The 26,515-nt window shown below is 48.5% G+C and overlaps 9 protein-coding genes across 9 annotated transcripts; 3 read left to right on the top strand and 6 right to left on the bottom strand.

Moving 5' to 3' along the window:
• Window positions 1-1,415: 1,415 nt before the first annotated feature.
• VFPPC_01667 (outer membrane autotransporter protein) lies at window positions 1,416-3,150 on the bottom strand (the record flags this gene model as incomplete). Its single annotated transcript, XM_018281447.1, has 4 exons — window positions 1,416-1,531; window positions 1,583-1,825; window positions 1,879-2,378; window positions 2,441-3,150. The coding sequence occupies 4 exons, from the start codon at window positions 3,148-3,150 to the stop codon at window positions 1,416-1,418; spliced, it is 1,569 nt and encodes a 522-aa protein (XP_018150177.1).
• Window positions 3,151-3,795: 645 nt separating this feature from the next.
• On the bottom strand, window positions 3,796-4,125 carry VFPPC_15415 (ring finger domain-containing protein; the record flags this gene model as incomplete). Its single annotated transcript, XM_018293168.2, has 1 exon — window positions 3,796-4,125. One exon carries the CDS (start codon window positions 4,123-4,125, stop codon window positions 3,796-3,798), a length of 330 nt encoding a protein of 109 aa, XP_018150176.2.
• Window positions 4,126-7,410: 3,285 nt separating this feature from the next.
• On the bottom strand, window positions 7,411-9,402 carry VFPPC_15414 (amino acid transporter; the record flags this gene model as incomplete). The annotated part of the gene is made up of 4 exons (XM_018293167.1): window positions 7,411-7,898; window positions 7,960-8,712; window positions 8,812-8,888; window positions 8,948-9,402. 4 exons carry the CDS (start codon window positions 9,400-9,402, stop codon window positions 7,411-7,413), a joined length of 1,773 nt encoding a protein of 590 aa, XP_018150175.1.
• A 1,333-nt stretch (window positions 9,403-10,735) lies between these two features.
• VFPPC_01663 (alpha/beta hydrolase family domain-containing protein) lies at window positions 10,736-11,569 on the bottom strand (the record flags this gene model as incomplete). The annotated part of the gene is made up of 1 exon (XM_018281446.1): window positions 10,736-11,569. The coding sequence occupies one exon, from the start codon at window positions 11,567-11,569 to the stop codon at window positions 10,736-10,738; it is 834 nt and encodes a 277-aa protein (XP_018150174.1).
• A 384-nt stretch (window positions 11,570-11,953) lies between these two features.
• VFPPC_13134 (monooxygenase) lies at window positions 11,954-13,491 on the bottom strand (the record flags this gene model as incomplete). The annotated part of the gene is made up of 2 exons (XM_018290911.1): window positions 11,954-13,260; window positions 13,323-13,491. The coding sequence occupies 2 exons, from the start codon at window positions 13,489-13,491 to the stop codon at window positions 11,954-11,956; spliced, it is 1,476 nt and encodes a 491-aa protein (XP_018150173.1).
• A 751-nt stretch (window positions 13,492-14,242) lies between these two features.
• Window positions 14,243-15,432, top strand: VFPPC_13133 (lipase/thioesterase; the record flags this gene model as incomplete). The annotated part of the gene is made up of 3 exons (XM_018290910.1): window positions 14,243-14,457; window positions 14,511-15,243; window positions 15,295-15,432. 3 exons carry the CDS (start codon window positions 14,243-14,245, stop codon window positions 15,430-15,432), a joined length of 1,086 nt encoding a protein of 361 aa, XP_018150172.1.
• Window positions 15,433-19,529: 4,097 nt separating this feature from the next.
• Window positions 19,530-22,967, top strand: VFPPC_01662 (male sterility protein domain-containing protein; the record flags this gene model as incomplete). The annotated part of the gene is made up of 4 exons (XM_018281445.1): window positions 19,530-19,826; window positions 19,883-20,121; window positions 20,195-20,357; window positions 20,433-22,967. 4 exons carry the CDS (start codon window positions 19,530-19,532, stop codon window positions 22,965-22,967), a joined length of 3,234 nt encoding a protein of 1,077 aa, XP_018150171.1.
• Window positions 22,968-23,165: 198 nt separating this feature from the next.
• VFPPC_01661 (NAD binding domain of 6-phosphogluconate dehydrogenase domain-containing protein) lies at window positions 23,166-24,077 on the bottom strand (the record flags this gene model as incomplete). The annotated part of the gene is made up of 1 exon (XM_018281444.1): window positions 23,166-24,077. One exon carries the CDS (start codon window positions 24,075-24,077, stop codon window positions 23,166-23,168), a length of 912 nt encoding a protein of 303 aa, XP_018150170.1.
• A 579-nt stretch (window positions 24,078-24,656) lies between these two features.
• Window positions 24,657-26,224, top strand: VFPPC_01660 (FAD dependent oxidoreductase; the record flags this gene model as incomplete). The annotated part of the gene is made up of 2 exons (XM_018281443.1): window positions 24,657-25,262; window positions 25,325-26,224. 2 exons carry the CDS (start codon window positions 24,657-24,659, stop codon window positions 26,222-26,224), a joined length of 1,506 nt encoding a protein of 501 aa, XP_018150169.1.
• Between the last annotated feature and the right edge of the window lie 291 nt (window positions 26,225-26,515).

Below are 26,515 nucleotides of genomic sequence, written 5' to 3'. Positions count from 1 at the left end.
AGTCTCAGAACTACGGGGCGTCTGACCCCTTCGGTTGCCAGTTTCCGGACAGTGGTGCGTTTACTGCCCATTGTTGCAGTCGATGACATGGGCATAATAGAAAAATGCTGGCTAATAAGGCCGAAACTACGAGGATGGAAGCTTGAGCCGCACAATGACCCTTTGAAATATGGTGCAAGCGTCATTGTGTATCGTCGTACACCAGGGAAGCCTGAGTCACTTTGAGAATCGAAACCCCACTTGATGGTGCCTCTTATTTCGTGTATTGTCGCCTCTGCATGTACGGTATACACGAGCCAGTGGCTTGCGTAGACATCCTCTGTTAGCATTTCCTCGGGAATTATCACGGACTTCAAATTGCCAAATTAGGCAAACAGAGTGAGCACTAAGATGCCGACTATCCGCAACGACCAAAGTTGGGCAACCCTTTTTTTGACTATACCCGTGCTTGGATAGCTCAGCTGTCAGTAGTCAACGTTGCAGTGTAAGCGTTGCTGGGATTCTGCCCGCTCGATTGGAGACTGATGGCTGTGGGCGTCGTAGGGCTGAAGACTAAAGTCTTGACAAAAGTTCCCGAATGCGAATATGCTGTTGAGTATATAGGCTATATTTGAGTCGTCGCGGTTTTCGTATTGGAGAACAATTGGTGTAATGGAAAGTTTAGTCTTCGTATAAAGTCTGGACTTGTCCGTCTGAAACGACTACCTAAACGTGTTAGTCGCCATAAAAGTTTATAAGCGCCTTTGCGTCACTCAGTTCCCAGCACGAAATGAAGTTCAACGTCAATATCATCCTTTCAACTTTTATTGTCGGCAGCTGTGCCGTCAGTTTGCCGTCTTCCTCTGACCTTGAAGCCCGATCATACATTGGCATCGAATGCGGAGGGGTAAGTTTGGACTCTCATACAATGGCTGACTTTGACCTTTCATAGAAGCTACTAACCTAAGAATAGGGGTACGGAATTTGTGAGACAACCTTTACTTGCCAAGGCTGGGGTGGTAACTCTGTGCCTGGTCTCTGCCCTGGACCCGACAATGTGCAGTGTTGCGAAAACTTGGAATGTAACTTTGGCGCCGGTCGTTGTCGAGACATCCATGCATCTTGCCCAGGAGAGTTTATACCGTCAGTAGCCTTCTTCGCTCATCTGAACTTGTGTCGGACCCTGCTAACGTATATTAGTGGACTGTGTCAGGGACCAACAAATTTCCAATGTTGCTCAACTTAAACCGATTTCGTGAAGAGGTAGAAGTGGTAGTAAGCTGTGAGATTTAATTAGTTAACCATTGTTGACTGCATTTGAAGATACTTTGATGAAATTGATGAATTCACTTCTAGTGAACTAGGTTTTGAAGCAACGTTGTCTGGAACGCAAAGATCTATTTGTTGTAACAATAACAGTATCAAAGGTACAAAATCTAGGCAACTAATGGCTTACTACCCTTGGGGAGAGTGACTTTAAAGACCAACATCTGATTGTCCGCATTGAATCCTGACTTATCTGAATATGGTATTTTACCAAAGTTCATGAACCCTAGTAGGGAACGTTAGCAAGGAAGTGCCAGCGATTGCAGTAGACACATACCATTTTGAGTGATGAAATCATTGTCGGAGGCTGCGAATAAGAAGTACTCGCCTCCATCATGCTTATCGGCACCAATTTCACCTTTCACTGGTACTAGAGCAATGCCCTCCCATTTCTCGTTCAACAGCCCGCCATCTTGTGGACCACCATTATGCAATCCAAATCGGTTGAGCTGTGCATTAATATTAAAGTCGATAAAGGGGCAAACCGTAGCAGGAGTAATGTCAGCGTTCAAAACCCCAGCTAATTTCATCAGCATCATCATGTAGCCTATTCGTAGAGGAGTATGAACTGACCTGCGCTCGCGATAGATGCATTGAAGGTGTCATGAGTCGGCCCCTTGACATTTGTCGCCTTGGAGATGTCAAAGATGTCTACATGCCGGTAAATTGACTCTGTGCTAGACAGGCCGCGTCCATTACCGGAGTCTCGTGGGAGAAAGAAGAATTGTGTGTCCGAAACGAAATGCATTTCGGACTGGGCGGCCACCAAGGTTTTTCCGGTCGCATCTTTGAACGTAGGCAGAGGCACGACATATTCTGCCTTGTAAACAGCCGCCTGCTTTCCACCCTTGCAATTCTTAAGGGAGTACTTCAGCAAACGGGTGTATCGACGAGAGCTTGCATTCGAACCCCCCTCCTGACGAGCGGCTGACTGGAGAAGCACCCATAAAGACTTTCCATCGGGGCTGATGGTCATTCCCTCAAAACCCTGGTTGTTCTGGCGTCCTTGTGTAGGATTGGTCGGGCTAGGCTGTCTAGAGGGATCGTATGTTGGAGGATTGTTTGATGCGAAGCTGTCAAAGACTTTCGGTGAGCATCAACATGGCTATTTGTACATTAAAAATGGCGTAATTACCTGACAGTTCCATTTCTCAAAGGAAGAAGGGCCTCTGGGGGTGCGGTAGCCGCAATCATCTTCCCTTTTTTGTTAAATTTGTAAATATATGGCCCATACTCATCACTAATCCAGAAACCGCCATCTTTTGCGAGAACCAGGGCTTCAGGATCAAGCGTCACTCGCTTACCACCTTCTCCAGGTCCACCAAAGCCATTCCCAGTGTAAGTTGCGGCCGGGAGAATGGGAAAACCAGGATACTTGAGACCTCCCGTCTGGTCGGCGTCGAGGCCGGTCATGGGCTTGCCATCCGGGCCAGTGAGCAGGATTGAATCTTTATATACAAATGCGACATTCGGAGGCGACGGTTTAGCAGTTGTTGCACCCGGCGCAGGCGTCAGCGTCACATGGAATTCGTGAATTCGAGGTTGGAAATTGATTGTGCCTTGTGTATTCCAACCGCGATCAGGCAGTCCAAAGAGTTTCCCTTCGTATTTAGATCCCTTCTTGGACCAGGACGCGAATGCGATTGAAGATCCGAGACTAATTGTGTCGCCAAACTTGTCTCGAGCGTCGCTAGGAACAAATCCGTATCCCGCGAGTTCGTTGTACGTGTACGACTTGCCCTCGCAAGTAGTTGAGAAGACGGGATTCTGGGATACAGACGGAGCAGCCCAGACGACGGATATCGCAATGGCGATGACCGCCAGCGGGGATTGAAGTCCAAACATCTCGGAGGATTTTCTGATCGTGACGATGCGATGTTTGCGCTTGACAAACTAGTTCTTTCAGGGACGTGACAACATGCCTCTTTAACTTGAGAAGCCCTGCCGATCCTCGGGCTCGCTCATTGAAAGGCTCATGACCGAATGCCATTTTGGGTAATTGATTTAATAATATCAGTATGCATCAAAAGCCCCACAACTTACTAAATATTGGTGTTGGTGACAGGGTTGGTGTTGAAAGAACGTCCACATCCACGGCCAGCCTCTGCCACGTGGGTGAGTCTGACGATGGTGAATGCATGATTACTGGTGGCTTGCGACCTGTGCATAAGCTTCATTTGCTGTATATTGCGCCATTAAAGAATCTGATGTAGCTATTGAGAACTATGAGATGCAAAGTCCAGTTGAACATTTTAATCACTCAATTCGCAGACTTGGTTTCACATTGGGCTATCATTTTCTGTCAGGCCGGTCTGTCTCATGCACAACCCATTGACGACAGAGGAACTCGCAACAATGCAAGAATTACTCAAGTCTGAGGACTATTACTATTATCGTAAGAAACCTAATAAAACGCTGTCATATCCCTGAAATGTATAAAATAAACGCCGTTGATATGTACATTTGCTTTATCCAACGCTGCAACACTCGCTATTGACTCGATGCATTGGCGACTGCGCTCCCCGAAGACTCCGGTGCTTTCTTGACCTTTTTCGGAGCCTCTTTGAAGATGGGTGTTTTACAGAGGGGGCATGTTTGATGTTGTCGCAAGTACCAAGTGTCTAGGCAGGATGAATGGAAATAGTGCTGACATGGCAGATGGCGGACCATGTCTTCGTCTCGTAAGACATCTAGGCAGATCACACTATTGCGACGAGTTAGTACAAGGTGGAAGCGAGGATGGGACGCAGAGTCTCCATTTCCCGTGGTTGCTGCTGTTGCTGCTTCACTCTGCATGACGGCATTCAGAGCAAGAGACATACCAGACAATAACGTCATCAAATGAACCTGACGACCGCGGCTCCGATTTGACTTCTACTGAATCCTTCCCGTATGCGCGACTCGGCGCTACCCCATCCAGCTTTAATATAGAAGCTAACCTCTTGCGTTTGCCGGCTTCCAAATCATCTGGGTTGCTTTCTCCGCGATTTCTGCATAGAACTCTGCACCTGCGCCTTAGCTTGATGTCTGGGCAATCAAAAGCACAAGAAACGGGTGAGCTTGGGCCGCCAATTCGTACCTGGAGAGCAAAACAAGAATAACGAAGATGCCTGCGAGGATACCAAGAACGATTCCAACTGCGACACTGCCGCCGTCGCCTGTAGCCTGTGAGGCGATATTGTCCGGATTACTGGATGACATTGTATAGCTTGTAGTATGGTGAGGATTTATCAAGCCGCAACACCAGCAGGAAACATCACGCTTATGTAGATTTACTGAACATTGACGCTCTAGGCCCTGCTGAATGACCCCAAGAATTAGCCCCAGGGAACATGGCGCACACCTCGGATCGACTTTCAAAGAGCTGTTCCTTTTAGGCCGAATAGCTCATGGGCAAATATAGCAATCAGCTCCATCACGTTGTTCTGGGAAAATGTTAAGTCAGGCGAGCTGCGAGACTTGGTCTCTACGAAGCAGTGGAGTCCTGATGGCTGAGATGGCAGCATGGCTTGTGATGCAAAACAGTCAACTGGTCAATTGCTAGTCTGGGTTTATCTGAGTGGGTTGCCGGGAGAGCCGTACGACGTTTGTGGTTTGTCGGCCGGTTTGAGGCAGTATTGATCCTTAACGCCATCCAAACCCATCCATCTCCTTGGCGGTGCTGGCCCAGCTTGTGAGCGAGAGCCATGGCGTGATGTGGTACATTGGGCTTGCAATGCAAGAGAATTGTAACTGGCCCTGGACTCACACTTTGTTGGTCTTGTCGGCCGTGAGGAATCATATTATCCTCGTTATGGGTCTCTTGTTGTGTCTTCCCATTGTGTTACAATGCGTTGAAGCTCTGCCGTCTCTTACATACTTTCTGAGCAATGAGGACATACAGCATTCCAGTAAACGGTACAGCTCCCTACCGTCTGTGGATATCGCTGTAAACTCGTTTGAGACACTTGTCTACCGAGCTGTGCCCCCAAATGCTCGCTTATTATTACCTGTACGTACCCGTCTGGCATACGCCACCGTGGCCAAAGGGGGCACAGCTCCATTGCCTTCATAGGCTACGACATAGTACATGAACTCTAAAATATCAGCTCCAAGTGGCGTCAATGTGTGCGATGTTACTGACGGGCCGGAGATTTTAGTGAGACCCTCGCGGAAGAAGACCCGCTGTCCGTTCCAGTTGGATGAAATAACGGCAACAACAACACATTCTGTTGACGAGAAAAAGATAGCTGTGTGAAAATTGAAGAAAGAGCTTCCCTTTTTCTTGCAAATGTAACAAGATCTAGTTGCCAATGGTTTCAAATAACTTGTCGTAGGCTTCGTCTGAGCCAAGCTTGCCTTTCGGCCTGTGGCATTTGCATGCCAGCATCAAAGGTGGCTTGTTTAAAGAGCTATGCATAGCTTTATCCCCGCATTGGCACTCCCTCAGCACCCAGATCGACACCAAGAATCTCTGCTAAACCGGAAATATTCGATAAACCCAGCGGGCGCATCAAAACTCCGCGGCCCCCACAAGGCAGGCCATGCGGTGGCATGGACACCTGCCGTGTGACGATCTTGTTACTTGATGTTGCCTTATCCAGATGCAAGTCAGCTTTTCGGTGTACTCAAAAGATGATTATTCCAATGAGATAGATACAGTACTTGAGACTGCCTTGTTTGGTCAACTTGGCAACAACTCGCCCTTCCCACGAGCCTATTCAGTAACAAACTTCTTCCATCTCACCACTCTCAACCCCTCCTGCACTGTGTCGTGGTTGTCCTGTGATCTAGACTTGAAGCCCAAGCCGTGTCATCCGTGCTGATTCGCAAGCGAGCTGTCGCGGTTTGTGGGGGAAGCTTCATGCTGGCGAGAGAATACAACTTTCTGGGTTTGTCAAAGCCCATCCAGTTCAGCCACGAGGTTCTGGACTTGAGCCTCTAATTCAACTTTGCCACTCATTGCTCGGCCCCATCACAAACTTCCCGGCGGGCTGGGATTACTTTTGAGGTCCCCGATGTGGTGGAGCCAGCTTTAGTCCATGCCTCCAAAGCTGTCTCCCTCAGCCACAGCCTTGTAAATGGGGTCATTACAATCAGCTCACACATCACAGGGCCAGAGCTGCCCATCGTAAGTTGTGTTGGCGAGACCCTTGATTCTGGTTGTCGGACAAGTCCGTCACCTTAGGGGTCCATCATTGAGGGAGTTGAGAGGTGACAACTGCCTCGGCTGAACGACTGGTTGAACTTTGCAAAAGGCTATTGGTTTTGTAGCTCGGATGACACTCCGCATGTCATACGCTAACTTGGCTAGCCACGGATGTGTAAGGTTATGGAGCAAATTGCGCTGAAGACATCTTACGGGAAGCTAGATGCCTGGTGTGCGGGCTGGCTCTACATAGTCGAATATCATACGAGTTTGGTCGTCGTTGTTCAACCATTCTTAGATCTTTGTTTTGCCTACCCAATTCATCAATCTTATACCAGAGGGTCCTCCCCAAATCTAACTAGGTTCCCCAGGTGGGATTAACGCATGCGGAAGAGTTCATTACAAGAACGAGTCTAGCTTCTATAGTCATTGATGATTCGGCAGTAGAATATACCAATATTGACGACGAGTGCCCCAAAGGATTGGAGCCCAGTGTTTTCTCGATCGTGTGATCACAAAAAAGCGATTTGCGTGCTATTGAGCCATGCCATGATGAGTCGACCGGCAATTTCCATTGAGATGGTATCTTCGGAGGGCCCTTTAAGACCTTTCCCTCGTCTTTTTCTGCGCTCTAACATGCTAACCACTATACGATTATGCTGACTTTGTTGGTTGAGTAAAACATTGTATGAGGGTGCGTGGCGTTACCTACATCAAAATGAATGTGCACAGCATGATGCCTACGGCAAGGCCAAAAGACAACGTCTAAGTGATCACAGAGGCTTATGCCTTTCTTCGCTATTAGGCCGCAATTGCGTTTATTGATAGCCAAGAACGGTTTCACAAACACGAAAGAAAGGAAGACAAGTCTCGACGGACATGACGTGCCTCATCATTTGTTATGCATTGACAACATGTAGCATCAAATATTAAGTATATACTAGCTGACATACACCAAAAGCAGAGCGCAATTTTCCTCATGCAGAAACCTCCAACGGGGATGTGCAACCAAACGCATTCAGCTGAGGGACCGCGTAAATCTGAATCAAGTTTTTCACCGAGGCGTAGATACCGAGACCACACAGAGCCATTGCACCAAGAAAGTACAAAAGATTAAAGACGTTGAGATACCAACGCTTCCCTAAGAAACCACGAACCCAGCGCTTGATTCCACGATCCTGCACCGCAAGCTCACCAGTGCTGGCGTCAAAACCTGTTTCCCCTTCCATGGCGGACTTCTGAATTTGGTAGCCTAAATGCAGAAGCGGTGGGAAAGAATACGTGAACTGTAAGATACAGACAGCAGCGACGATGCCGGTGAATCCAGCAAAATCGGGAATCGATGCGCCGATTACGTAGGCGACGGACCAGTAGATTGGCACAAGAGCAAACCAAATGTATCTGCCCCGTTTGCTTTCCAGAGGAGGCGCCTTGAAGAACTCGACAAGCACGTTGTTATACAGGACTGGGACTTTGTGTTAGCATGGACTCGGCTTTCCCATGACTTTGCTTGGACCGGGTCCTACCTTTGATACCAATGTTACCGTAGAGCGTAGCAGCAATGAGAGCCGATACAATGGCCAAGGAGTTACCGGCGGTCTGCAGCCCATAGGCAGAAATGCCGAGGTATGCGGGCGTTTGGACATATTGTCCCTGATATCCGTACATGAAAAGCCCGTAGAGCATATAGCAGACGTAAATGAAGAGCTGAGCAGACCACATCCCTTTCAGGAAATCTCTTGGTCGTCTAATCTCGGCCATGAACTCCGGAAAGATCATGGATCCGCCGTATGAGTAGACTGCTTGCATGGCTCCGTTGAGTGAGGCAGCAAAATTGGAGGAGGGAAGACCTCCGCTGTGCTGGACCGGAGGATACGTGCCATTGACGGGAGTAACAAGGGCAGGGTCAATAGAATACCCAGCCGATGAGGCGGATGCAGAATAGAGGGGATCTGTATGTGCTGCGGCGCCCATTGTGATGAACATGATGGTTAGATTGAGAAAGACGGCGACGTTGGCGAGCCAGGTGAACTTTTGCAATGTGCGGATTTGGCCCAGGACGAAGCCGGCGAGAGCCCATACAAGACAGCAGATTGCGTAACATAGCTTGAATTTGGCAGCTTCTGAGAGTGCTTCTCCGTTGGAAATGATGATGGCACCGACGTTGCAGATAAGCTGGATGGCTTGGAGGATGTTGAACAGGTAGCGGCACCATGTCCCATACACACGGAAGCCAATGTCTCCGAAAGATTTGACTGGAAATTGGAAAGAATCAAGTCCTGGGATAGAGTATCAGTGTCTGTGTATTAGCCAGACTGTAACACCAATCCTCGCGACAAATTATGTGAGAATTGGTGCGCAGGAATGGTCGGACACACCCATGAAGCAATCCCAGAGCAGATAACCGGAGAAACCTGCCATGAACCCAAATACAGTATAAAGAGCAGTGCCCGGTCTAAATGATGGCGTTAGTTCCAGTCCTAAAAGCATTGTTCAAGCAAGTTTGTTGCCTACCCCCAACCTGTTGTAGCGAATGCGTAGGGCAGTCCAAAGGGGCCCAAGATATCGGTGGTAATGAGATAGAATATGGCACCGGTACCAGCAGTTCTCAAAGCTCTAGAGGCATTCGTCCACTCTTCATCGGTAATAGTTTTGCGCTGCTCAATGTCCGAAGTATTGACGTCGGGGCGAACAGCAACATCTGCTGGCCCTGTTTCTGCCTTTTGCAGATTCGGGATGAGATACATCAGCAGATTCTTTTTCCCAGTCGGTTTGGGCAGCGCATCCTGTTCTGCTCTAGTAATACGTGCGTAGTGTTGATATTCTTGAAACGAGACCTCTGGGTCGTGAAGGCGTCGCAGTCTGGGTGGAATCGCGAGATTGACCGGTCCATTCTTGTCATCGTGTACAATTCCATTGGAGACTTGGCGAGAAGCTTCGTCTTCTGCTACTTTCTCATGGTTGTCCATATTGGCAATTCGTTATGAGGAGCTCTTTCGACCTGGATTGATTGTAACTGGGGAAAATGTGTCGGGACTTGGAGCACCCATGTGTCGCGATGATGAGCTCGCCGACGATACAAATATACGTCAACCAATGCCCCATCGTCCGCCACTATTATCCATGGTTCCCATGGTTCGCACTTTTGAATCCGGATTCAGCAGTCGTTCTGAAGCTGGCGGCACGAGCGAGACCCTGACAGAGGGCGCAAGACGATCAATCTGCAGGAACTTTTTGATTTCCGACCAAGAGCTTCCGTGAAGGTGGTATGCCTCCAGCCATACCTCCCTGATCGGCAGCTTGATGCCGATGCAACCAAGTTTGGGCATACCACACGGTCCACCATGATAGAAAGTGTCAACGAGTTTCGTGTATGACGAGCATCCACTTAGAGCCTCGAATGCCGTCACAACCGAACTCTACACCAGTCGCGTGTCGCTTTTGTTCTAGCCTTGTGTTTTTCTGGTCTATCAAGTACACAAGGTTCCAGGAAACTTCGGGGCCACCACATTGTTTCGGTGGTGCTATTGGTTGTTGCTTTAACTTTATTAGCCTTCTTCGTCTCTTGAATAGCATCGCGGCGCTCGAGCTGAAGTAACCCACAACACTTGAGGGTGCGTGATTGTATTTTTGGCATCTCTAAGCTTCAAAACTGCTTCACTTCTGCAAAAGTCCAAAACAAAGACAACAGCCTGAACTCATGTCCATCGGACGTTGATCTCACCACGCACTCCGACTAGCCCTGCATGGACGCCACCATCGTGTCAACGACAGGCTAGTGCACGGCACCTCTTGGCACCGACCAGCCCTCAATGCCATGTTTCCCGTCCTTGCAGAATCATCGTTTAGGCCCGTCTTCCATCAAGAATCCCGCGGATGGTGTGTCGTGGTCTGGCTGGCAAAGGGCGCACCACACCATTCTGATAGGTGCAGAAGTTGCGGGGAATCATCATTGTCTTGCTAGTTCGGGGGTAAAAGTTCCATGCTTGGATCGTCGGCTTGATAAATGGGCATTTGTGGAGTTACATTAGACACCAGAAACCAGACAAACGAGAGGTCATGGGATGAAACAGCAGCCACATCCGCGTCATGGAGCCGCCCTTCCCCAGTTCCGGGACATCGTTGGGATAATTGCTGCCGAGTGATAATTTCGGATAAAAGTAGATGGGGCATGGAGATTGTTGATACTTGTTATGACGGTGGTAACACACTCAAACGCTGTGTACTTGGTAAACTGGAGAGGTTATTAACGGTTCAAGTGGAATGTTTCGTCACGACGGCATTGATTAATTGAGCCGTAATCTATCCCAAGGTCCCCAAAAACGTCATTAGATGAGCCATTAGTTGCGCAGGTTTGTCCAATGAAACAAGGTGTCCAGCGCCTTGGATTTCCCTGAACCGAACATTCGGAATGCGAGACGCAAGCTTGCGGCCCAACTCAATGGGGATCCAGGTATCATCGGTTCCCCAACATAGCATGACGGGAATATCCGCCAGCTCGCCGAATTTCGGTTGGATCTCTTCCGTAAACTTCAACTCATGCTGTGCTATCTGTCTGTAGAATGCTGGTTGGCCCTCGGGTGTAAGCCACGGCGCTGCCAGGGTATCGAGAGCTGTTGGGTGCAAGGTTTGGGCACTCGCTGAGGATATGTACTCGTATACGAGTGCTTTGTGGATTTTTGGCGGCAGCTGCGTGAAAATATGTGAATTGTCGTGGATTAAATGAAACAACGGTGAGCCGAGGGGAGGACCAGCAACCGGATCAACCAAGGCTAGAGCTTTATACTGAGCACCGTGAAGCAGACGAGCCCGCAATGCAACAGCTCCCCCAAAGTCGTGCGCAATCAGAATAGGCAGCTGGGAGTTGTGGTCGCGCATCCAGAACTGTAACAGCTCTGCGAAGAGCGCGCCTTGGGCGTCCAGAGAGACTATTTGACCTTCACGCTTCTCCGATTGGCCGTATCCCAGCATATCCCATAGATAGACTGTATACTGGTCCGACATAGACTCTGCCATGTCTCGCCAGACAAAGGAGCTGAAGGGTGTGCCGTGGTTGAACACTAGTGGTGGACCAGAGCCAAACCTGTCCCAGTGAACAACACCATTCGAGGTTGAGTATCGTTGTGTAAGTTCCATGGCGACGAAAGATAAAAAGGACGTGCTTTAGAGTATTAGCAAATGTTTCACAGTCGGAACTACTAAAGTCTGCCGTTAATAGAGTTTGCAAAAACAGAGGTGCTGGATTCCAGCTGTATTAATATGCCAGCATAACGGCACTGCCGATCCCTTTCGCATTCACCGCGTTCACATACGCCTTTCCCGTGTCATGCCAAGGCAACACAATCTTGACGTCAGTTTCTGAAGTGGCTGCGATGACAATCAGTATATTAATAATTCACTCAATTGCTTTGGAATCTGCGAAAAAAAAAAGTGTGCTCTGCGCTGGTTTGGGAGAGAACTGGTTGGCAAACAAGTCAACAACCCACAACTCGGGCTAATATACAAGCCTTTTCTAGGTTTCTATTGTATCCATTCCATGCAATCTTCCAAATCACCCCACCAAGCTGTCAATATATCCTTCCAATAATGCGACCGAGGCTGCCATGGCGCAAGGTTGCCAACCTTGGGGCAAGAGGCCTGTCCCTTCTTAACATATGTCGCGCTAAGTGCCATTATGGACAAATCCTTCATGTTCGATCTCAAGTGCGGATGAAGCCTTGGTACCACGGCCTGAACCCGTCTCTCCTTCATTCGATTCAGGAGCCGGCATGTCAATTGTGAGGTTGCGTCCGCGCCGAGTGTCCAACTCGCATCTACATAACCCCAAGCGAAAGCAACATTGGGCAAGTCTTCAGCCATGGCAAATTTCCACAGGTAATGTTGCGAAAGATCGTATCTTTCCCCATCAACATAAATGTTAATTCCTCCACCCATTTTCATTTTGAGTCCCGTCGCCGTAACAATGATGTCTGGGTGAAGCTCCTCGCCGGTAGTCAGACGTATACTTGACTCTGTGACTGTCTCAATGGCTCCTGTTTTAATACTGGCCTTGCCGCTTTCCAGCGCCTTGTAGAAATCTCCGTCTGGGCACATGCATACCCGCTGCTCCCATGGGTTGTAGCTTGGCGTAAAGTCGGGATCCATCGCCGTGCCTTCTGGCAATTGTTTCGCGATCGTGCGGAGAAAGAAGTTGCGAGCCGCGTTGGGAAATTTTCGGCAGAAGGATACCAACATGAAGGAAGTGAGTATCCATTTGAATCGAATCAGACTGTGTGCTACTCCGCGTGGAAGTGCCTTTCTTGTGACTGTCTCAAAAGTTCCTTCGGCCGGAAGGGACATGACATAGCTGGGTGAGCGTTGAAGCATTGTCACATGAGCGGTTTCTGCTGCCACAGAAGGGAGAATTGTGATGGCAGTTGCACCAGAGCCTATTATGACCATACGCTTATCTGTATAGTCCAAGTCGGATGGCCAAAACTGGGGGTGGATCACAGTTCCTTTGAAGTCTTGAATGCCGGGAATATCGACCTTCAATGGTTCATCGTAGTCGTAGTATCCTGTTCCCATGAATACGAAACGGGTTTGCAAAGTTCTCTCTGTTTTCTCTGCCTCACCAGTGGTCACTTTTACAGCCCATGTCTTGGACGATGACGACCAGTGCATGCTGTTAACGAAGTGAGAGTATCTTATCTTCTTGTCGATTCCCTCTTGCTTGGCACATTCTTTAACATAATCCAAGATCAAGGGCCCATTTGCAATGGATTGTTTCCCTGTCCATGGTCGCCAAGAGAACCCAAAGGTAAACAGGTCGGAATCCGAACGTATTCCTGCATAGTTGCTCCGTTAGTCTACAAATACCATTCAACGCTGTTTTATCAACATCATTTACCGGGATACTGGAAAAGACTCCAGGTCCCTCCAATTTCATGTCGACCTTCCAAGATGCAGTAACTCAGATCTGGATTGCGCTGCTGTAAGCGGTACGCAAAGTTGATGCCAGAAATACCTGCACCAACAATGACCACATCAAAGTCAACGCTTGCCGAGTCTTTCAACATGACTGAAACTCAAAATAGAAAAGGAAATCTGTTTTCATTAAGTGGCAATGAAAATAGGTGTGAATGACACCGAAAGGAGCAAGCAAGGCTCTTTTGTCACATTGGCATTATATTAGCGTCTAAAAAAACTCCGACAACGCACTAAATCTCTCAATTTTCTTCTTTAGGCGAAAGCCGAGTCCCGTACAGAACTCGGCTGGCTTTTTTCCCTTTTACATAGAAACTGACTCTATTTTGGGAACCGCGGAGCCGCGAGGATTTGGGCGAGGCTCTGGGTCTGATGGTATACTGCCCCATGGGGTTGCGCGGAACCGCACTTGTCTTTTCCAGCTCACCAAATCGAATCACGCATGTGGGTGGAGGCAAGAACATTTGTGCAGTATTTCTTCGTTGGGCTATCTCCCAAGCCTGCCCAAGTGCAATGTGTGAGTGATGTCAATAGATAAAGCCCCCAAGCGCAACAGTCACGGCCGGAACCACGACAGCACAGTTCACCTCGCTCAGGTTTACATCACTTCTCAGGACTACATCTCAGTATAAAGATGATATAATTTCCCACTGGCATTCTAGGAGGTGTGAGGCTATGTAATCGTGGAACGGCGCGGAGCCGCGGATCCGCGCACAACCATCGACGTCCAGCTACATGGGGTTATTGGGTCTTTTAAGATACCAACGATGGGGATAAATTCTACCCCCCGTGTCCCGATAAGTCCTTCAAAGCATCAGGTCATGCGACTACTCTTGAACCACAATGGGAACGCAGGAGAAAACACCACAACCACAAACCCTATCATTTTGGGGAAAGTTGGATGTCATTCTCGCTGCGATTTCAGTTGTATCCACCACTGTATGGTCTGTTTTTACTAGTTTCAGAAGGAGTGAAAAGGACGCTCCCAGTCTATTGTTACACGTTGGCTATGCTTCTCTTAGAAAGGCCACAAGGCGATTATCTGTGTTGCAGTTGCAGTTAGTTTATTCTATCATTCCAAGTTTTTCTATACTAACAACACTGTCTTTAGATGGATTTCCCCTTCGACCGACGAAATGTATGAGAAATACGCTCGTTCGATACGAATAGCTCCGACAACGGTTGCGTTCGGTTCCAATGGAGCGAAAGGCCATTGGATCGGCAACAAAGACGCCAAACACGTCTTAATCTGGTATCATGGTGGCGGCTTCTGCTTGCCTGCAAATGCAGGATATTTTGAGTTTCTAAACGACCTCGTGGAAGCTTCAGGCAAAGCGGGCAACGACCTCGCGGTCTTCGTGCTCACGTACACCCTTGCACCGCATGCGCGCTACCCAACTCAACTGACGCAAGCTGTCGAGACGTTGCGCTACATAATCTCAGATACTCGCCGTCGCCCTTCTGAAATTCTTCTCGGCGGTGACTCTGCGGGCGGAAATCTAGCCATTGGTGTTCTCTCACATCTTGCCCACCCGCACCCAGAGATTCCAAGAGTTGATTTGAACGAGCCATTGGCAGGTACTGTTCTTATTTCACCATGGACATCACTAGATGAGAAAAACAGTGACAAAGACGTCTACTCAGGCGGTGATATAATCACGCCATACGTTGGCCGGCCCTGGTCCAGACACTACTTGGGTGGTGCAAGCAGAGACAACTATACAGACGCGTCTGACGCACCGCCGAGTTGGTTTGAAACTTATCTAGTAGAGAAAATCTTGGTTCTCGCCGGTGGAAATGAAATCCTTAAATCTAACATTGATGAGTTTGTCACGAACCTAAAGGTCAGTTCCTCAGCACCGATGCACTCAGACACGAAGCTAATGACCACATAGGCTGGGTTCCGATCCGTTGAGTATTTTGTCGGTCACCGAGAAGGCCATGTCGCTCCCATCTACAATATTTATGTAGGTGACTCGAAAGAAACACAGCAAGGGGAGAAGCTGAAAGCGTGGCTGCAAGAAATTTTGTAAAGGAATGATAGCGCAGACAGCCAACAGGTCCCTTAGTTGTCGCATCTTAGTTCAAGGCGAGGTTATTCCTTCTAAACTGTCTATGTGTAATAGGCTGCCTACATTCGCCCTCGTGATCTCATCTTTGTGATTTCACAACCGACATTACGATTCACATATATCAGTTCAGTATTAGTCCAAGCGCCCTATGATATTTGCACAGCTCTCCACCTAAGAAACCACATTTCTGGTTCCTACATGCGCGCAGTGCAGCCACAAGGGATGAAACACCGGCCTACCTATGACTGAGGACCAGAATTATGCCTCATGTATATATGAAGGGAGCTGCATATCTTTACGAAGAGGCTTATTACCTAGGGTTTATTAATAAAGAGGCAATCATATGTACTTTAAGACCCGCTGCCTTCGGGATTTGATCATCCTTCCTGCTCGTCCATGAGTGCAACCCGGCAACCGGCCGCCTCGGCACCGGCGGCACCGGCGGCTCCGAGGTGAGCGGAGTCTCCACTTTCCTGTTTTGGTTATCACAGCTTCGGATTGTTGGATGTGTCTAACATCCATACGGATATGTTGAGAATGTCTGTTCTGCAGGGTTATCGTGAATTCAAGCAGGTGATTAGGCACATGAGGGAGTCATGCCATAGTCCCTGCCATTTGTATGTAGATACGTGCTTCAACCCCGGATTGAGCTACACCGATTGCTATGGGAGCATCTTACAAGCCAGCAAGGGTGGCCATGTACACTTGCAGATGTCTAGTAGATGCCTAGATAATTTTCCAATACGAGCGATGGCAGGTTAATAGAGCTTGTGTGAGCTCCTCTGCCAAATAAATCAAATGGTAAACACAAACATCACCCGTTCAACATTTGCAAAAAGTCGCCACTGCATGCTTTACAAGATGGTAGCCACAAACATGGCTGAGCAGCCACGAATCTGTTAGCGGGTTCAGTTTGAGACAAAATATCGGAGCTCAGCAATCTGCTGCGCAGTTCTCGGGGTCCACCCCCGCATTTTAATTCAGGTAGATGTAGGTTTATTATCCCTTTGGTCTCGCGAGTTCTATCTTTCGTGATGTAACGAACAACCATGGACTCAACTACGCTTTATGATGCCAATGAATGGGGACTTCTGACTGTCGAGGCCCAGTACCAGAATGACCACACGATCTCCGAACTTCCCACCGAGGGATTGGATGCCCTCGATCAACCAAACGACTCCCTCTATGGGGAGATAACCGCGATGCTGGACTATCCAGACTCTTATCTTGATTCAAGAGCCTGCACCACGTTGGAAGACATATTCCATCCTTATCTGCCGTACCCGGAGCCCCAAAATCAGCAGGGAAGCAGCCCGGATCGGCATCATGGGAACGGCATTCATTTAAGGACTCGTGGGCGAATGTCTCCTCCAATTTCTCATGATGATTTTAGCTCAAGTTTTCTGGGCTTCACTTCCGTCAAGCAAGATGTGAATGGTGCAATTAGTAAGCAAGAGCGTTGCGAGAGATCACCAGGCGCAGTATGCGGACAGGAGGAGACCAGTCCATCCGAGTCAAATACCAACACACATCAGCAAACGAGAAAACGCCCTCTAAGGAGACAGAACCACGCCTGTGATACCTGCCGCTCGTCCAAAAAGGCGTGCGACTTGCCTTTGGAGGTCACCATAGGTCGCGGGTACAAAGTCAGCAAAGAATGCACAACGTGCAAAATACGTGGTGTGGAATGTACTGCAGAGTGGTTGTCCAAAAAGCAATCACTGAAGCAGGCAAAGAAGAGGTCAAAGATGTCAGAGCAATCGCCCATTAACCATGAGACTGCGGAAGATGGGCAGAAGACGTCTCTCCAGGACACATTCGGGATCCTTACCCCAGCTTCGAGTGCCGAGACGGAACTCAGCAGGCAACTCATCGCCCAATCAATATGTTCTGAGAACTTTCATCTATACGTTCATACTTATGATATGCCAGTAACGCAGTGCCTCCTCAGCGGCACCATGCCACCTCGGTACTCACTGGGAATTGGCGCTTACATTCCACTGTGCAACAGCCCAAGGGTTTCAGTTCATATTCAAAAAGCTAGCTCATGGGTTGAGACTTGCTGGCCGGTTTCTCTCTCAAATCATGTAGATCCGGCGACTTTGGTGGCCACACCGCATCTTTTTTCCGCCATGAGCGTCCTAGACGCGTTGTTTTTCGACTCGAGAGCCTCTCATAGCAAGGGTATGCCCAAAAGCACTCGCGATGTCCAGATAACCGAGGCATATAAGTGGGTGGCAGTTGCCATGTCCGCCCAGTTCTTCTTAAGAAAGATGGAGCATTGTAATGCTGAGTCAAGAAACCAATCTGCGGATGCTAAAATTGCGAGTCTTCGAGATGTAGCCTACGCCTCTTGGCGCAAAGCCAGAGACATGCTGTTTCGGAACATTGCAGCCACAAATTCGTTTCGTTTGGCTACGTCACTTGTCATCTTTGGCATCATATCTCCAGCAGTGGGATCGCCCGAAGACAGGCAAACATGCGAAGAAGATTCTCGATACGCTCTTCACGAGGGTCTAAGCCGACTTCGGTCCCTCAGCTCGCAAGCAAGATGTCGTCTGGAAGCTACTGAAGCAGGGAGCCACTTCCAAATGCTGTCAGAGGTCTACAACAATGACCCTATTCAGGATCTTTATTCAGATGACAGAGCCAATGTCCTCGAATTAATAGGGGCGGTTGAGTGGATGGTGTCCTTGACGAATTCGGTCATCATCGGAACGTCAAGGGGAGCTATTTGCCCACTACCTTTTGATAACGATGACAGTGGCATTGTGGTGCAAGATTGTCTGTGGCTTGAAGACACAAAAGCATGCGACCCATACGAGTTGGAGATCGAGGACCTAATCTTGGCACGGGCAGAAAGCACTTCTAAATCTGCCGTCATGTGTCAAGAGCTCGGGGAGGACGACGCCATGATCCGTGTTGGTAGGGAAGCAAGCGCAATTACAATCCTTCTATGGAGTTCATTGGCTCGGTTCGTCATGGCAGCTGAAGCGCTCGACTATGATGCCATATCCAGGTGGCATGTAACCACAGTTACCCTCATCAACCTTTGGAGAGGTTCATTTGGCTCTGCAGATGCTAGCACTGTGCTCTCGTTTAAGAAGCCTTGGAGCCATCGTATATTTGCATTCTACTCGAATGATGCAGATGTAGCAATACTTTTATTTCACGAAGCAGTTCAAAAGCTTGGAGCGAGTGTCTCAGTCCAGTCATCAAATCCAGCAGAAAGACGGCTCGCAAATATTCTTTTCGGCGCGAGCGCATATCACAGAACGCAGCGACTCTTGAGTGCGAGTATGATATCCGTCATAGCTGCAACTTATAAGGATATGGTTCCATTGGAAGATCAGCCTTCGATCACAGAGCTCGACAGCATTGCGCTACACCCGGTAAGTGTCATGTTATGTTACACCGACAGGCTCCCCCGTGTTTTGGGCAAATACTAACTAGATCTATCTAGTTGCCTCTCATGATGGTCCAGGCTCATTCGCTTGCTGCTCAAGCATTTGCAGACGAATTACATGACATGTTTACTAGTCCAATTGACACGAAACGCGCAAGGGAAATGACGGATGGACTGGAGACCTGTTTGAATGGTCTTAACGGCTTGAGGCGGACACTCGTAGCCTTCCCAGAGGAAAATCGCGGCGTCCCTCCGATTCTCGCCAATTGAATTCATGCGGAGCAGTTTGAAATGACCCAATTTGTGTATAAAAGCTGGATTCCGTTAGATGGTCTACTATGCTCTATGTACATAGTCCAGGAACTCGAGAGTATCAAGTTTTAATTGTTCCAGTCACCGCTTTTACTACCTTACCCTACCTTAACCCATTGGCCGTGCAATGCTTCTGGGTTCTAGCTGGCTATTGGATATTGCATTGCGTAGCCAGACCGACCTAAACTAGAGCTTACGTGATGACAAGCCTCTTCATCATTGTTGCCGATTGCTTACATGCCGATCTTGCGATCTCACTGCTGTCAGCTTTTCTACATGATAACTCATTGTTGCGCTCTTTTAGTTTTGGTTCCTCATCATTTTCGAAAAGTACAATCAGATGGCCAACAAACACGCCCACATTGCCCAGTGGCAGGGTGACTTACTGCCACACATAGTTGATAGACTAGCTCACGGAGATCCTGGGGCAATATATGGAATTTGGCCGGGGTCAAATGCTGGTGACTTGCGTTCAGTCACTTATTCTGAGTTGGCAAATATCATCAATGGTTTGGCGGCATGGCTCATCGAGACCCTTGGAGCACCCAGGAAACGAGGTGAGGTTCTGGCATTCATCGGCACAAATGATGTCAGGCTTACGGCACTGGTGTTGGCCGCTGTAAAGACAGGCTATGTGGTAAGTCCTAACGCTCTTCTTGCCTATGAAGATTGCATTTGCTGACCTCTGTATAGTTGTTTCTCACATCACCACGGAACAGCCTGGATGCTCAAAAGTCACTCTTCAACAGCCTGGGCTGTCAGAATCTCATAACCACAACTCCTACGCCACCAGCGGTGCCGACTCTTTTGGAAGGTGCTGAACTGCGACAGCTGGAGGTGCCCAGTCTTGATGAACTTACTGAAAAGACATTTCCGAACTATGTGTACACAAGATCACTCAAAGACGCGAGTGAGGATCCTTTCTTCGTCATGTAAGTTTATACCCCTACGCAAAAGTAAAAGTCTCGTTCAAATACCATATTGATCACTAAATTCTGTCAACAGCCACACCTCCGGCTCAACTGGCATACCCAAACCAATTATCTGGACTCAAGAGACTGCTGCTCGGCATCTTCATTGCTCTGGCTGGCCGCCGCCAACTGGTTTCACATCCATCGACAGTTTCTGCCATGGCAAGCGAATACTCTCGACTCTGCCTTCGTTTCATGTACGTTTACAAAGACTAACACAAGTGTTTCTGCCCTTATATCTCAAGAAGAACTGAAGATACTAAACTGATTAGGGTGCCGGTCTTTTGCAGTATTTGCTTGCTGCCATTCCTTTTGGCAATGTCGTGATTACGCCTACTGCAACTGGCATAGTTACAGCTCAAGGCTTGGTAGATACACTTAAGCGCGTTCCTGCCGATGTTGCTATCCTGGTTCCATCCGTAGTGGCAGAACTAGCTCAACATCCAGATCTTCTTGATTTCTGTGCAAAGCATCTTGAGCTGATCATATACATTGGCGGTGATCTACCACAGTCTATCGGTGATAAGGTCGCCGCAAAGCTACACCTGCGATGCCAATGGGGTGCATCTGAAGTTGGTATTCCTCAACAGCTGATGCCAGCTGGGCTCTCTCAGGCTTCAGACTGGCGTTATGTCCAGTTTCATCCAAGCAGCGGTGCCGACTTCGATGAGGTATCTGATGGTACCTACGAACTGGTCATCCGGCGCGATGAATCATTAGCCAAGTCGCAGCCTGCTTTCAGCATTGTCGGCCAGGAACATCTTGAAAAGGAATATCGCACACGGGATCTATTTGAGAACCATCCAACAGTACCAGACGCCTGGTGTTGGCGAGCCAGGGCCGACGATATCATCGTCTTCTTGAATGGGGAAAAGACGAATCCGGTGTCTATGGAGCAACACGTCGTGTCTCGAAATCCTGAACTCAGCGGCGCCATTGTCGTTGGCGCACAAAGATTCCAGGCGGCTCTCCTCATAGAACCATCCCCTAATTTTGGCATGGATTTAGCTACAACTGCGGGACAGGCTGCTTTAGTTGAGCGTGTATGGCCGAGTGTTGAGGAGGCTAATCGCTCCGCACCTGCTCATGCTCGAATTGAAAAGTCGATGATTCTTGTAGTATCACCAGACAAGCCGTTTATTCGAGCTGGGAAAGGAACAATTCAACGTTCATCTAGTATCAAGCAGTACTCGGATGAGGTTGAGCGGTTGTACAACAATGTGGACGACGACGCTCTGGAAGATGATTTGAGCAATATCGACGTAGAGACCACCAGCCAGACTTCAGTTGTCATGTTCATTCAACGTGTGGTTTGCACGGTAACTGGGTGGCCAAACGTTGCAGAGTCTGCGAATTTCTTCGAACTCGGTATGGACTCCCTGCAGGCGCTTCAACTTACTCGTAAGGTGCAACGAGGATTTCGCCGCGGTGACTTGGGTTTGTCCACAATCTACCGATATCCTTCTGTTGCTGCACTCTCCGCGGGCATATTCACCGTACGAGCTTCCGAAGCAGGACCTGGACAAGACAGAGATATAATGCAACAACTCTTACATACCTATGGCGACGTGGTTCGTCAGATTACAAAAAGCAAAAGAGCGTGCCACGGAACTATTCAATTTCCTGTTGACATCATATTGACCGGCTCTACCGGTTCTGTCGGCACGTTTCTCTTAAATACGCTAATGACAGACCAGAGAGTAGGGCATGTATTCTGTCTTAACCGCGGGTCGGACGGAGGCTATGCAGCACAAATTAACAAGTTCTCCGCCGCTGGACTAGAATACCAAGTCTTAAATGACTCAAATCGTGTTACATTTCTGAAAGCCGACCTGAACAAGCCTGACCTTGGACTGGATGAAACAAATTATCAATCACTGGCTGTTCGAGTGAGCCTTATCATCCACAACGGTTGGCCTGTCAACTTTAACTTAGCCCTACCAGCTTTCAGGCCGCAGCTCACAGGTTTAGTTAACCTATTCAGGTTATCTGCAGATTCCACAGTGAATAATACGCTACGGTTCGTTTTCATCTCCTCTATTAGCGCTATAGGCAATCTGGACTCCCAAAACGGTGCGGCGCCAGAGGAGATTCTGGAGTCCATCGACACACCATATGCAAATGGCTATGCACAAAGCAAGTACCTGGGTGAGAGGCTCTGTAATATCGGATCTAAGGAGCTAGGCATCCCAGTTCAAGTTGCAAGAGTAGGTCAAGTCGCAGGGGCTGTACATCACCAAGGCGTGTGGAATACCGCCGAATGGCTACCGAGCCTTGTCACAAGTTCCATATACCTCGGGTATTTGCCAAACAGTTTGGGGTCCCAGTTTTCCAACATAGATTGGGTTCCTTCCGATCTCCTGTCAGAAGTCTTAACGGATATCGCACTTGGTAATCACATTTCGAACAATACACCGAACATTTCAACCGCGGATGTATTCAACATACGAAATCCGCAAACAATCAAGTGGGATGACCTGGTACCAGCGGTCCTTGACTCTGCAAAGGCCTATCTGGGAAAAGAACTTGATGTCGTGATACCTTCTGTTTGGTTGGATCGCTTGAAGAATAGCATGGATGATGTAGCCGAGGCTAATAGTCTCGAGATGCAAAACGCGGCCCGTTTAAACCCTGCTGTAAGACTCTTCGACTTTTATCGAGATAGTTTATGGGCGGATGATTCAACAGCACATTTGATGTCGATTGACCGAGCAAGTGAAGTCAGTCCATCGTTGCGGGGAATGCCTGCTGTAAACAAAGACTGGGTTCATAAATGGATGGAGGAGTGGATTTTGGCAATAAAATGATGGCAGGCCAAAGTTTTACCTGTCAGAGTATGAAAGATAGCTTGTTGCGAAGGTAGAAAGAACTAGTTGCAATATGTGGGAACGTGTCTGCTGGTCAGGGGCATCTTTCACTATTTCTTTATTTTCAGAGTGCATTCCGTCTTTTTAGCTACAGGCGACTGCCTTGAACTTCATGCCGCCCAAATTGTGCTCCGCATTTTATGTTTGTTTTGGGGGATTCGATATGGCTTCTACAAGCCCGCTCATCTCCTCGGCCGCTCCGCCCTGTGCTATCCTTGCCTTTAATAAACTGAGCATTGGATCAAATGCATTGCTTACTAGCCCTTGCTCTGAGTTGACCCTTATAAGCTGCTCCAGAGAACTCTTCAGTGTATCCAATCTGATTCCATTACCCTCACTATCATAGGCTTGTTCATCAATCTGCCTAGCCAAGTCTGCAAAGATATGTGGAAACTGTTCAGTAAGCAAGGGCAGAATTCCTTGAGACATGAGTGTCTGAGCACCACCAGGAACATAAAAGCTCGACGATTTTAGAAGTGCCATGGCTTGGACAAATCCCCCCGCAAAGCCATAGAAGCAGCAGCCCAGAATACCCTCCTGCAGAGTGGCCCAGGAGGCGTCTTGTCCAAGATAGATCGATTGTCCGAACGCTTTTAAAACGGGATTTATAGATTCGAAGGTGATTTCATCGGCGCCGCTATGAAGGAGAGTTGAAGTTGACATGCCAATGAGTGAAGGCATTGTTAAGATGGCGCCGTGAAAATACTTCAAGGACAGCGCGAGTGCTTGATCTTCACATTTGCGCATTTCTGAAGGAACGCCCGACGTATAGTCCACCAGAATACGGCCCTTGCAGTCTTCTTGTGTAAGAGTTTTGAGGATTCCCTGGAGAGCAGCAGGATCCATCACACAAGTAATAATAACACGGCTCGCCCGGACGCAATCTGCAGCAGTTGTCGATGCGGAGGCACCGAGTTCAACAAGAGGTTGAGCCTTTTCTGGAGAACGGTTCCAAACTGTAGTTTTCCATCCATTCTGAACCAGGGCTTTTGCGAGGGCAGAGCCCATAAGCCCTAGACCAAGGACAGAGACAGTTTGTTCCGAAGACATCTTGACGGATTGGGAAGGTTCAGGTTTAGGTAGACGGTATGATAAAGAGGTAAACTTTTTTGAAGTAATCTCGGGCGCTCTCACATAGCTACATTGGGATTCTTTCCATGGCTTTTATATACTACTGCCTCACTGAAGATTCTCAGGCTGGGTGGCTGACCATGGCTGGCTATGCAGGTAGTTGAAATGTGCCTCCCGCTATTGTGCCTCTAGAAGTTGAGAGTTTTCATTCATTGCCGAGACACCACTACATCTCCATCTACCCCGCGTTTTACCATCGTGGTATTCACATCATGGAGAAGTGTGAGTGGTAAAGCCGCCAAGAATCTGGGGTCGCGGATCCGAAACTCCCGCCACGATGGAGCCAAAGCTGGCGGTTCCGCAGTTCCGCGACTGCGAGGGAATCGAAGCAAAATCTAAGTTCACGTTCACAATTCACTCGATAAACTTGAGTCTCGGGTGATGTTGACGGGCTGTCACGTTATATATATGTACAGTCTGGGGGTGAGGGTTTGACGGGAAAAGCATGGCACACATCGTGTAGAACTCATTCAAACTTTCAAAGCAACCGTCATCAAGATGGCTCATTCAGTCCAATCAAAGTTCCCCGAGAGTGTCAAAGCCAAGCTCGTCTCTCAGATCAACGCAGACCCCGGCATCCCTAAAAGCAATCCCACACTCCCGACATGGCAAATACCACTACATCCTCTCTCTGACGTTCAGTCCGAGACCCTTCCATCATTTACAGACTTTGCCATCATCGGCTCGGGGATCACAGGCTGCAGCGTTGCCAAGCACATTCTCGAGCATGAACTAGCACATGATAAAAAGGTGATGGTTCTGGATGCGCGAACTTTGACCAGTGGAGCTACAAGTCGCAATGCCGGATTTATGCTATCTCACGTACCTTCACATTTTGGAGAATTTACTCAAGGGTTCGGGAAAGAAGGGGCCGAAGCCATTGCCAAGTTCTGTAAGAGAACCTTGGAGAACCTCTCTGCCTTGATCACAGAACAGGGCTCCGATGTGGAAAAGGCTTGCGAGAAGAGGGCTGTCGAAGCTGTCATTGCCTTCAAAGATGAAGAGCTTTTCAACGAATGTATTCCATCGATTAAACTTTACGAAGAATCATTTCCAGAGGAACGAGGCGTGATAAAGGTCATCGGTCAGACAGAGATAGAGCAGGTAATTTGTCACTGACCTCACAATCTAGCTGTTTGAGATACGAAGGTTAACAGACCTTCCAGAATTATAACCTCAAAGGCGCTAAAGGCGCTCTTTGTATACCCGCACATGTATTCTGGCCGTATCGCCTCATCACAAGAGTATTCGAGTCACTCCTTCGGACTTGCAAGGATCGATTCTCCATTGAGACCAATACCGCCGTAACATCTATCACGTATTCTCCCGAGTCGGACAGCGGATATCCGTATGTCCTTGCCACTTCACGAGGCAGTATTCGAGCCACCAAGGTATTCCACTGCACAAATGGGTTCTCCGGACATCTGCTGCCTCGTCTCAGGGGCAAAATCTACCCACTCCGTCTTACAATGTCATCTCAAGGCCGTGGCAGACAGTTCCCCAATTTGGGTGCACAAAATTGCTGGATGTTCTACAGCATGCCTGCGTATGATGATGAGTCCGGGGTGTTTACTTCCGGCATGTATTATATGCAGCAGAATGCCAAAACTGGGGACCTCTTCTTCGGTGGAGAGAAGCAGCTGCTGGAAGAAAAAGTGACGTCTGACGATACCAAAGTCAGTGCTGTGTCCATCGAAAATGTTTCTTCAATTTTGCCGACATTGTTCCTCGAAGGATGGGATGATCCAAAGACAGGAGCCGCGCATGATCCAGAGATCCATCGGATATGGTCAGGTATCGCTGCCGCAACACCAGATCAACTCCCTCTGGTTGGAAAGATACCACTTAGCATTACGGGGCGCGGCATTGAAGGCAGTGAATGGATTGCAGCTGGTTACAATGGATATGGTATGACACAGTGTTGGTCCGCTGGTGAAGCCATCGCCAGAATGGCATTAGGAGAGCCAGTCCCGAACTGGCTTCCAGAGATGTACTTGGCTACTGAAGAGCGCCTCAAAGACGATGGGCGCATGGGCTCTGAAGCAGCAATTCATGCTATAGCATAGCTTCAAGAACAGAGCTGTTCGTCGGCACGAACCGTAGGGAAATTTCATGATAGAAGTGAAAGGGAGCCATTGGCAAGCATTCCCCTGCTCAGCAATACACGCCTTGAAAATGGGACCTCGGCCGGTGATTTTTTGCCATCCCAGTCTGCCAAGTTCCCTGTTCGGCCAAATCAGCCGGTTTCAATATAGTTTTGACGTGTGATATGCCGCAGATGAAACGGCCAGATTCTTGGCTTGGACATCCATCCGTCTCCGAGGGTGGACTATTTAATATCACATAAGTTTAACGCA

Source organism: Pochonia chlamydosporia, chromosome 1, assembly GCF_001653235.2.
Source record: "Pochonia chlamydosporia 170 chromosome 1, whole genome shotgun sequence".
NCBI classification, from domain to species: Eukaryota; Fungi; Ascomycota; class Sordariomycetes; order Hypocreales; family Clavicipitaceae; genus Pochonia; species Pochonia chlamydosporia.
The sequence above is the reverse complement of the archived record's forward strand: the minus strand, read 5'-3'. Positions and strand labels throughout refer to the sequence as shown.